This window comes from Limanda limanda, chromosome 4, assembly GCF_963576545.1.
Source record: "Limanda limanda chromosome 4, fLimLim1.1, whole genome shotgun sequence".
Classification (NCBI taxonomy): domain Eukaryota; kingdom Metazoa; phylum Chordata; class Actinopteri; order Pleuronectiformes; family Pleuronectidae; genus Limanda; species Limanda limanda.
In genome coordinates this window covers 8,725,508-8,737,554 of record NC_083639.1, presented here as the reverse complement: position 1 = coordinate 8,737,554, position 12,047 = coordinate 8,725,508, and the positions used below count along the sequence as shown (strand labels likewise).

The following is a 12,047-nucleotide window of genomic DNA, read 5'->3' as shown; positions in this document are numbered from 1 at the left end:
AATCATCAACCAGTCAGGAATCTGAGGGTGTATTGTACTCTAGGTTGGGAGGGTTACTGGCTCAAAGTTATATCTCCATTGTCCTGACCTGCCAGTGAAATAACTAGAGGTAAAACAGGAGGTCGGTGGTTTGATACCCGTCTTGCCCTTTCCGCATGCCGAAGTGTCCTTGGGCAAGTGATGTGTGAGAGAGAAAGTGCTGCAATGTAGATGCCCTGTATGAATGTGTATGTGAATGACAAAATAGTAATTTGAGTGTTCACAAGACTAGAAAAGCTCTTTTTAAATACAGACCATCTGTGTTACATTGACTCAATCCATCAGTCAGGTGTAATCAAGCATTAGTTTTGCTTTGGGTGATAAAATATAAACATAGTTTGTTCTACTTCAACATATTGACCAGTCAGCAGCAGACTGGTGCAGGACCAGTACAAAGACCGTTTATAAAATTGATGATTTATAATATTCATAACCTAGTGTTTCAAGTCCACACTGGAGCCGAACAGCGCCACCAGCTGGTCTTCATACTGGGAGATGTTCCTCTTCATGATGTCCATACAAGGGCCCAGCAAACGCTCAAACGCCTGGATGTCGATGACTAGAGGAAAAACACAGACATCTAGAGTAATGTTTTCCCATTTCAGGTGTTTTATTTTCCATTAACAACAAACAAAGGTATGAACTTGCACTGTTACACATTTGTCATTTGCAGTGGATCGATATAGTGTCAAATGAGGATTTCAAGGGAAAACATATGTGGTATATATTTAACAATGATCTGTGGATATTATGGTTATTTTATCACAGTGAAACAGCAGAGATCCTGATTCATTGAAGCCTGTGCAGTGAATTCAAGTCCCTGTCTACTTCCTGGAATCATGTATAAGTTTTAATTCTTTATGGAAGTGTTCATTTGTGAGTTTTCAAAATTGGTCCAGTACCAAAATGCAGCATCAAATGTCTGTTCAGAATTAGAATCTAACTTTACTCCCATGATCTGATGTGTTTTAATTTAAATCTAAATTCTATGACTGTAGATGTTGATCTCATCAAATCTCTGCAGAATCACAAGTTAGTTATTAAGTCTAATTTGTGGGAGGAGTTATGTTTCAAGCTTAACTGCAATTTCTACTGTCAACTGAATAGGGTGTCTGTGGCCGTTGTCCATCTCTGTGGTTGAGTTTGTTTCTCTGTCGTCCTCCAAGTGTCTTTTTGGTCATTTTGTGTGTTTTGTAGTCATTTCGCTTTCATCACTGTAGTCACGTTGCATCTCTGGCTGTGAATTTGTCTCCTTCTGATCATTTTGTGCTTGTTTTTTGTCTGTTTGTAGTCTTTCATACAAAAAAATCAATAATCACTTAAAACAAAGGCTCTAGGGCTTCCTGTTGCCTCAGGCCACTGGGTCGGTGCTCAATAGACCCATTCAGTAACCCATCCATAATGACAATAATTATTATTATTATACATTTACATGATTTACATAATATACATATATTTCCGAGCACTTAAGAGTAAACTATTGAATACAAGTCCATGATATCCTCTGTGTAGAACAGACAGTGACTGTGTGGATTTTGATCTCAGCCACATCCAGCCACCCTCAGCCCCCCAACCTGAACTACAGCACCTTTCATTCAAAACAAAAGGCAGAGTTTTAAGGAACTGTGCTGTTGCTCCTGAAAAACAATGAGACGTACCTAAGCATTTGGTTTCTCCCATCGCGTAAACTGAAGCTGCTCGAGGTTTGTTGGTGACCAGCGCAAGTTCTCCAAAATACTGCCCCCTAGTGCAGCGAGCCACCTCCACCTCCGCACTGTCCTGCTGGCTCGCCTGCGTCTGGGACACACAGAGACACCTGAGACTGCTGCACTCACTTAGCACTGTGACGTTATATACATGTATACATTACCAGACACAATAAAGAAGTAATGACCCAATGCCAAAAAATGAAATACATAGATTACTAGAATTACCGTTTTCCACCTTCAGGTCCGATCAGGTCATCCTTCAGCAAATGTTATGAAATTCTGTGTCAGTGTTCCTGATGTATAACATTCACAAGTCAGGAGGTCACTGTAACCTTTGACCTTCGACCACTAAAAAATAATAATATCTTCTTGGACTCCAAGTGAACGTTTGTAATAAATGTGAAGAAATCTCCTCAAGCTGTTCCTGAGGTGTTGAGATCACAGTGACCTTTGGACCATCTACCACCAAAATCTAATCAGTTCATCTTTGAGCCTTAGTGAATTTTGTAACCACACTGCAGGACATTAGCCCAAGCTGACCTTAAGATATCACATTCAAGACAAACTAAAATAACATGACATTTTAGAAAATGAAAAAAGCTTCAGTTATAATTAAAGTAGAACCAGTTATAATATTAAAGATTGTGCTCACTTTGCTTTTAATCATTATCTTCACCTCTCCAGATTCCACAATGTAGAAGCAGTGGGCCTGATCCCCCTGCAGGGACAGAAACACGTGTTCATTTAATCTCATCAACATTCAATAAACATACGTTCAACACGTCTCCCACAGCTGTACCTGTGTTATTACTCGCTCTTCATCATTGAACGCACGTGCTCCCAAAACATCAACGATCTTCATTCTCTCAGCGAGCTTGGGACAAGAAAAACGAAGCGTGATGACAAGTCAAATGCCTGAATTGACCTGACGCACAAGCCGACTAAACTACCATGTATTCAATGATTATGTTGTTTGTGTAGAGGTTGAGTTGTCCGATCACAAACCTCGAGAGACTTCAGAAGAGGAACACACTCGATAAAGGCCTCGTACATCCTCCTTTTCTTTGCGTTGTTTTTCACGATCAGTCTGTGAAACGTGGCTCGATCCTAAAAAAGAAAATGTGTTTAGTGTTTAATCATTATTCAGTTGAATGTATTTCAGTGGACTTGTAGATGTTCCTAAATGCTCCACCTCAGCGTAAGATTTTCTAATGTCTGCATTTACTTTCAATAAATGTGATATTTGCAATCTAACATTAAGACATAATTTACTTCAGGTTTTTTGGTCACAAATGCAGTTTAGTGAAAGTTCAACCAGGAAGACTTTCTCTCCCCCTCATGACTCACCAGGCCCCACAGGGCGCCGTCCTGCGTAGCGACGATCGTGGCAGCTCGTGGAGTGTTGTACATCAGAGCCAGCTCACCGAAGCTCCCCTTGTTATCGTACTTTCCAACACACAAATCCCCTCCATCCTTCTTCACAAAAATATCATACACACCGCTGGAAATGTTAGCACACAGAGAAAACAGGGAGGTCACTATCTGACTGACTCAACATCGTCTAGTTTAGCATCGAAGCTCTGTAATTTTAATGTTGACACCGTCATCATAAGAATTTCTTATTCCAATTTGATTGAATCTATTAACCTTAAAAACACAGTGCAATAAAATCGACGACCTGTCAGAGCTCTACAGGATAATGGACCTCCACAAATTCAAGAACTCTTCCTTTTGTTCCCGCTGCCATTTGTCTTAAATCATGATATGTAATGTTAATATTGTTTTTTGTCATTACCCTGTGTGTTAAAAGGCTATTACTGCTTAGTAAGCTATTATTTGTTTTTCAACTGGATTTGGATTGTAATGAAGCAAAGCGTAAGTTCAATCATTCAGACTTTCTTTGTCTTGTTCATCCACAATTCTCTCTCACTCAAGTTTCCTCTAATCAGCGGACTTTTGGATGTTAACGATAATCCAATCAAATGTTGCCATGATCTCAATCAGCCAACCATGTCACTGTCAGACTTTAAATCTGTTCTCCTCTTCGTCACTGTCAGGTGTCATTTCAGTGATTTGCTCTGACCCTCCTCCTCCTCCTTCTACTCAGTCACCTCCAGTCTCCTTACCCAGTCCACTCATCTCATCTGATCCCATAAACCATCATCAGTGTCTAGACCCCGAGGAAAAAAACATCATCTCACTTCTCTATGACGTAGAAATTGTCTCCGTCTTCTCCCTGATCGATGATGTGCTCCTGAGGTTTGACCAGCACCTCGAACATGGCGTCCAGAACCTCAGAAAACTGCTCCTGGAAGACGTGAGGCGGGTTTAGGTGTAAAACATCTTTTGACAACAAAGGGATTCAAAGAGCTTTGTGTAACAAACCCATCAAGATGTTAGACATAAATAAGAAAAAGAAGAGCAGGAGAATATACACATTATATGTTTGTGTGTCTGAACAACTATTTGTACAACTATATATCATCAAATTAACACTAAATAGAACCATGGAATATATTCTTTTATTCATCATTAATAACCAAGTTTGTTTCTTACCCCCTCCAGAGTTTTAAAGAGTAAAATATATTTGCAGGCGTCCTGAAGTCTGCGTCGCTGCTCGTCTGTTTTGGGATACACAACCCGAGGCTCCGTGTCATCGTCCTCATCATCATCAGGGTTGTAGGCCTCTGCACAAACTGCAGCAGGAAGAGCCAGTTTAAAACACAGAGGCCTGGTCCTCATTAGTTAATATTCATCACACGTGATGTTCCAGTGACTGACCTGAAACTCTGCGACTGTATTTACCGATGGTCGACTCTGCAGAGACAGATGATGCAGACTTTATTACAATCAATTTGACAGGTCTATAATAAGTTTGTTTCTTCTCATCTTAACATTGTACATATTCACTTTTCTGCAAACAAGTAGAGAAAGTTATAAAATATATACATGAATACCACATGCCCTGTATGTATTTTACGTGCATGGTGAATTGTTTATGGATAATGGATTTATTCTTTATCACAGGATTTTCTTATTGTAGCTGCAGCTGTCAGTAAACAGAATATAATCCTGCTTTTGTGTACGTGGACGTTTGCTAAACTGTGACCTTGAAGTCTAAAATTTTTTTTGCAGAGAACAATTTCCTATGGTTGACGCTGACAGTGTGAATCTTTGTTGTTAGGTGTTATTTTCTCAAGTTAAACTATATTGAGCAGAAAACAAACAAAACCACGTAGCACTACTCACTAATGTCATCTTCCTCCTCCTCCTCTTCATCATCCTTTGGGGACTTGTTTAGCTCAAACGAGACTTCTTTTCTCGCTGGTCTGTGTTTCTTGGCTGGCTGGTTCCTTTGGTTTTCCAGAAGTTGTGTAAAATGTTGCACTGCAAATGCCACCAGGTTTGGCGGCCTGCAGCGAAGCACCTCCACAGTGTATCCCTGTAAAAGCTCCTTTAAACCAGCAGGTATCTCCACATTACTCATTATTCAAAGTTCAGAGGTCAGAGGTTAGAGTAGCGTCAACAATAAACCTATAACCTCTACAGGAACCTGTGCATTTACTCTGAAATGTCAGATCTGAGCATCAGCTGCAGATCTGATGAAGAATCATCTGTGCGCACATCACCACTGACTCCTCCTCCTTTTGTGCTGCTCTCTCTCACGCTTCCAGCAGCTTATTGATTTCTGTTTTCAGCACAGCTGGTTGGAAAGTATTGACCTGGACTTTTCACCGCAGTTAATTAAAGGCTGTCGATGAAATACGCCTCCGAACCTGGCGATTTGGCAAAGAAACAACACAAAGAGAAGTGTTTTAATGTCGACAACTGCAAAACCAAAACATTGTTAAACCAAAATTGCATAAAATACTTCTCATAGAGATGTATGTTTTTAAATTGAAACTCAAACAATCTCAAAATGTTATAGGTGGGTTGTACCAGTTAATCTGCAGCTTACATCCATGTCCTGACACACTGACTACTTTGAATGAATATTAGGTAGAGTGTATTTGTGTATTAACAGGGTATTTAGAGCGTTCAAGATTCAAGAGTTTATTGTCATTTGCACAACAATTACATATAGCAGTAGCTGGCATTGAAATGCTTGGGTCACAAGCTCTCTTCTGGCAATGCTCAAACTATTAAACAAGCAAAAATAAATATGAATAAAAATAAATATAGTAAAGAATATCAGTCTCCTGTGTACAGGAGACTGCACCAACAGCAGGGTGGAGACCCCTTCTCGAGACCCCATGCCACCAACTGTCTGCCTGAAGCTTTGTAATGTCAGAAGTTTGGTTGAACACGACAACGTCTATATGTGTGTGTATGATGTACCTGGAATGGTGATTGGGTCTTGCACTTAAACTTTACCAATTTACTGTTATACAGCAACACTATAAGCACTTTGTTTTTATTTTGATAGTAAAAGAATAACTTTGAGACTGGTTTCTTTTGCCTGGGGTCCCTTGAAATGCTCCTGATTGGAACGTGGGGGAAAACGTGGGAATGCCAGCATCGCCACGAGATTTAAAACTCGGGGAGAGTGAGATGAGCCCGTTACTGCCGTCATCAGCTCTGTGTGAACTATTATTTATTGTCATTTATTTGGAAAAGTCCCACACAACTTTAATAATTGAATATTTATTTTATTCAATATAAATTATTTTCTACTTGTTTGCTTCTCTATGATTCATTATAATTACTTAGTTTTATTATTACCTGAGACAAGGAGGTCATGTTTGAACCCCAGTCCATTTGTTTGTTGGTTTGATTCTAAGCAGGATTACACAAAAACAACTGAACGAAATATGGTGGAAGGATGAGACATGCACCGAGAAAGAAGACATTAAATCACAGGGCAGATTCTTTAACATTGTGAGACAGGGCATCGTTCAGCTATTTAGTTATTTTCTAAGAGAATAACTCCACGTCATGATGAAATAAATCAGACATGTGTGAACAATTTGGTACAGATCCAAATTAAAATCTTCATCTAGTGAATTTAAATGTGGTTTCTTTCGGGGACGGTTGGGCTCTGATGGAGGAACTTACTCTACTCAGTTTAAAAAGCCATTAACAGGCAATGCTACATTAGGTTTTATGGCACCTACATTAATTGTATAGGGTTAGGGTCTTTTGTAAATACAACAAAAAAGGAGAATTTAGAAAAATGCACAAGACAAGTCTCATTTCTAAATATGGATTAACATTTTTATTCTTTACATGCCAACACTCACATACTGTTAATTTCATTTTATAACCACTACTTCAACAAACAATAAAACAGTTGGTATCAGAGGTCACTGAGTGTGACCGTACACGATGAAGGAAGGACTGAGAGGTTTGTATTGCTGAGAGACTGAACACACACTGCAAAACTAAGTGCACCTTTTCCCTGATATGTACACCTGCTCGCAGATAACAGAAGGTAAGGCACAACGTGTTCAGTTTACATCTTGTCTCTTGTGAAAAAAAAAGACAACAGAATTAGAAACTCTAAAACAAGTAAAACAAAAAGGAGTGAAAACATTCGTCTGTCTGTGTGTGTTAAGTGCACTGGTGGTGCAGAGTCATGACAACATCTCTGCACTGCACCATAAGCAGGTCTGACCCCCCCGCGTGCTCGACAGTACCACGTGATTTTAAAGATAATCAAGTAAATCATTGTTAACAATCTCTTTGTTTCGTTTGATTCTTTGTGTGTATGTGTGTGTGTGTGTGTGTGTGTGTGTACTGGCAACAATTTTGTCTTTGTGTTACACAGTTCTGTTTCCCGGGATTCACATATGAGCTGACGCTGATCCTTCATCAGTGGTTTGGTGCTAACCAGTTCAAGAACTTCATTGCCATTTCAAAACCTAAGAAACAAGCCTGAAAATAAGAGGCAGAAAAAACAAAAACTTAGTTGGTGTAAAACAGTGATTAAACAAATATTGAATATAATATAAAATACTACATATATTCAGTGTTCGCCGTTTAAGTTTTTTAAGTAACAGAAGATCTCTTACTTGGTATTAAGTTCTGACTGCAGCTTTTTTTTTTCTTTTATTCTTTTTAACATAATATTTACAACCAAACCCTCTCAATCATCCTCATGTTAAACTTCCTAATGAACCATCCATCAGCCAGAAACGAACACTAAGTGAAGTCACTCACTGCGTTTGCGGGGAAAGCTCGAAGCATGACGGCGTTGAAGCCTTTATACAGCGAGGCCACGCCCTCTTCTCGTATCAGCTCCCGCAGGACGTCCCGGACGCCGTTGGGATATTTTCCCTCAGGAGCTGAGGAAAAGACAGGTTATGAAATTCGGCCACAGACACATTAGAATAAAGTCTGACTGTAAAACATACAGAACATGAACAAAATCTACAGAAGTAAATACACTAGAAGTAAAAAGTCAACAAAACTCAGAATCTAAAAGGGTAAGATATTCACACTTAAACAAATATTTAATCTCATTTAAAAACAAACCTGTCTGGAAACGAGACTTGAGGACGTCGGCCGGAATTGCGACGGCCCAGTTAAAGATCCCGGCCATTCCTCCGGCGAACAGCACACTGGGAATGCTGAGCTCGTTGTGGCTGCAGGGAAAACACCAGAGATTTGACTGCTCTGCGGCTTTTTTGAACATAGGTGTAAATACTGTGAGGAAAAAAACAAATATTGACCTTTTCCCTGCTGGCGTGAGGAGATTCTTCAGCCACTCATAGGACATGAAGTACATCCCGCTCGCTGGAACGTCTGAGATACAAAAAGGAGGCGTTTCAGGTGCAAAACACTCCAACATAACCTGGATAATACAATTTGTAAGTTGAAGCAGAAACATTTACTCAGGCAACCTACAGTGTTTGATGATAATCAGTTTGTCTTTAAAATTTGCAGGATTAGGCAAAAACTCAGGGGTGACTCCAAGAAATGGGGTTTTTTTCACAGTAATTAATCTTGACGAAATAAATCTGTCACATTTAGTGAGCTGATATCTATGAGAAGGTGAGATTTTGATGAATTGAAGGGGACTGTTGGTCCTTGGTGGAGGTATCAGCTCGTCTGAGTGCCATTGTAGTATCGATATGATTAATGATTTTTATCCATTTCATTATAAAATGTTCTTTGCTCGAGCTACATTGTTATATTATCATTTAATTGACTTGTCTGGGGTCATTTCTTCCTTGTAAAGAATTTTGCAACATTGTTGGGTAGAAATTGCATAAATAAATAAGTAATGTTTCTTTTTGTACTAACACAAGTTCACAAGCGCCATGAGCCACATTCCTGATTGTTTCCCACTATTCCACAGATATAAAGGTGATAGTAATGCAGCAGAACAATGTGATAGTGAAGATGGTGATTAGTTAAAATACTTTAAAGATTGGCTTCAAAGTGCAGTGTGTTTTAATGAGCATTATCAAATGTAAACGGGATTCATTTAGGTAACTTTTGAAGAGCTTAAGTCCTATGAGATGTAATGAACCATTATTCTATCCATCCAATTTGAATACTCAGCAAAGCATGAACAAAACCGGACAAACGTTTATCGACAAACTTAAATACAGGTTGTGACGTTTGCACAGACTCAGGATCTGTTGGAGAAAAGACGCACCTCTCATGAGAGTCAGAGCTGTGCCTTTGTAGACTCCTCTGATCCCAAACTCTCTGTACAGCTGTTTGACGCAGTCCATGGGTCCAGCATACTTCACCTCACCAGTTGCTGCCTGGATCTGTAACACACACACACAGAGTGTTGAAATAAGAATCAGGGTCCCTGATTGGATCCTGTTTTATCTCTCTAAACCCACACAGTGATTTCTGACCTGTAGGAGGCATTTGATTCTCTCTCCGGGAGCCATGATGGCCGTGGTGAACACGCCGGACATCATCCCCGCAGCAAACAGCTGTTGATACCTGCAGAGAGGAAGAAACTCATCAGGAAAACAGTAAACTGAGGAATTCAGCCACCACCGACAGATCGATCACCTACGAGAGGATTTCATCAGGAGTTCTCTGTTGGAGCTTCTTGCCAAGTCCGAATCCAAAGAAACACACGGCAAACATGGGTGCGACCCCAATGAGCGGGGCCGCCATGCCTTTATAGAGCCCTTTCACACCCTGTGAGGGGAGAAGGAGAAGAGCAGGGTGAGGTAGGAAGATTTGGAGGATGCATTTTTTTTTTTGAGTGAAGCAGCTTCCACCCTCACCTCTTTGGCCAAGGTCTTCTTGAAACAGTCGATTGTTCCTCCATATATGAGTTTCTCTCCAGGTTTGGGTTTGGCCTGAGTTTGTAAACGCACCTGAGAAAGAAAGACAGACAGAAAGATGTTTTTTATTCCATAGATAAAGAATAAAATAAACCTGAAACATTTCTGCTGCAGTGAAGGTTCCCAAGAGCCACGGTGGTGTTCAGGTTTGGAAAAGCCGGACTCTTCATTGAGCTGTTCGTCCAAACTGAGCAATCAAGGGTCTTAAAAGCAGGGGGGCAAGACCCTGAGGTCAACGCTGAGCTACGGAGCCTCTGAGTGGAGACGGGTGAACCTTCCAGGAGAAACTTAGTGCTGCTTTGAAGATTAAAAGAATATTTACTTGATTTTGTTTTTGTTAAAAATGGTTTCATGTTTTGCAGAGCATAAGGTTGAGTGATACGACCAAACCACAAAGATACAAATCTATGGATGATTGTTAAAATGTTACATTATTATTTCTTTGAAATTATAAGAGTATTATTTGCACCTGAATGAAGGTCGGGGTTTTAAACTCTCGATATACAACAAAACACTGTATAAATTGGAGGGAGATCCATCATGTGTTACACCTCCTCACTGTGCTTGCACAATACATAACCAATATATCGATACACATGTATATTGGACATTCGTTATATTGCTATAGATGAATGTTGTATTGAAATAATCATTGATATTGTTGCCGATATCTGGAATCATGTCATATCTGCAGATGTGTCAGCTGATAGATGAGCTCTGATCAGGAACATTGATCTAGTTACTGTAGGTGTTGATGCAGTGATGTGTTCAGCTCAGGTCTGTGAGCTGAGCTGAGTGATAAAGTGTATGTGGGTCAAAGGGCTGCAGCAGCCTGAGCTCACACTCTCACTCTCTCACACACACACACACACACACACACACACACACACACACACACACACACACACACACACACACACACACACACACACACACACACACACACACACACACACACACACACACACACACACACACACACACACACACACACACACACACACACACACACACACACACACACACACACACACACACACACACAAATATCTAATACAGCAGAGGTCACATGTGATCACATCCACATAGCTGACTCTGACCGGAAGCATGTGTGTGTCTGCCGCATGCTTCACGCAGGGAACACGGTGTCTGTACCTTGATGGTGTCCAGTGGATGTCCGGCGAACACCAGGCAGACTCCTCCGAACCCCCCGGCGAAGAAGTTCTTCAGCGGGCTGATCGGCTGCGGCTGTTTCGACATTTTTGGTTTCCGCTGTGCTGAAGACAAAACAACAACACAATGAAAACGACACCGAGATGAAACTCACGACAAACAAACAATGAAAGAACAAACACCAGCTCACCTGCTCCTAGTGTGTGAGTGTGTGTGTGTGACGCGTCACTGAGCCGCTGTCACTCTAACCTGCTGCACCTTTCACCCACTTATCCACCCGGACCGGTTTGACTGCAACAACCGCTCTGGTACGTCCCGGTTATGGTGTCCGGGTGGAAATGGCTTAAACTTTTTATTTTTAAATGTGAATTTATTAAATGATACCGTTTGATAACTGCGTCTATGTATGTATATTATAGTGTGTATGCAGGTCGTTTTTTATGTCAATGTTTGTTTTACCTTCCATTTTCATTTTGGCTTTTTCAACAATTTATTTTTGTATACAATGTATATGTTATTATTGTTATTGTCAATATTCATCTTTGTTATTTGATTTCCTATTGTTATTTTGAATACATATCAAATGTAACGTTATTTATTCGGAAATGAAAATGTTTATGTAGAGACTTAATTCTACATATATGCATATTTATCTTAATTGTTTTTCGATTAGTTTATATTGAGATGAAGAATAAGCCAAAAGAGGGGGTGTAACATTATCATATAAAATAACATTACATTTTACAACATGGATTAAAAAGTATAGATACTACAGATAAAACATGTCTGTATATTTATGATACATGTAAATAAGTATAGATACAATTTATTGTTTCTGACGTATCTATATAATTAAATTGCACAAATT

At 39.9% G+C, this 12,047-nt stretch overlaps 2 protein-coding genes across 2 annotated transcripts; both read right to left on the bottom strand.

The window, feature by feature from the left end:
* Positions 1-473: 473 nt before the first annotated feature.
* Positions 474-5,235, bottom strand: prkar2ab (protein kinase, cAMP-dependent, regulatory, type II, alpha, B). Its single transcript, XM_061069555.1, has 10 exons — positions 4,998-5,235; positions 4,530-4,565; positions 4,305-4,444; positions 3,950-4,056; positions 3,096-3,249; positions 2,754-2,855; positions 2,548-2,622; positions 2,401-2,466; positions 1,698-1,836; positions 474-598 (listed from the first exon to the last, which is right to left on the bottom strand). Exons 1-10 carry the CDS (start codon positions 5,233-5,235, stop codon positions 474-476), a joined length of 1,182 nt encoding a protein of 393 aa, XP_060925538.1.
* Positions 5,236-6,940: 1,705 nt separating this feature from the next.
* slc25a20 (solute carrier family 25 member 20) lies at positions 6,941-11,458 on the bottom strand. The gene is made up of 10 exons (XM_061069556.1): positions 11,370-11,458; positions 11,162-11,283; positions 9,947-10,039; positions 9,730-9,857; positions 9,563-9,653; positions 9,352-9,469; positions 8,420-8,492; positions 8,223-8,332; positions 7,908-8,032; positions 6,941-7,622 (listed from the first exon to the last, which is right to left on the bottom strand). Exons 2-10 carry the CDS (start codon positions 11,264-11,266, stop codon positions 7,560-7,562), a joined length of 906 nt encoding a protein of 301 aa, XP_060925539.1. The 5' UTR covers positions 11,267-11,283; positions 11,370-11,458; the 3' UTR covers positions 6,941-7,559.
* Positions 11,459-12,047: the final 589 nt, after the last annotated feature.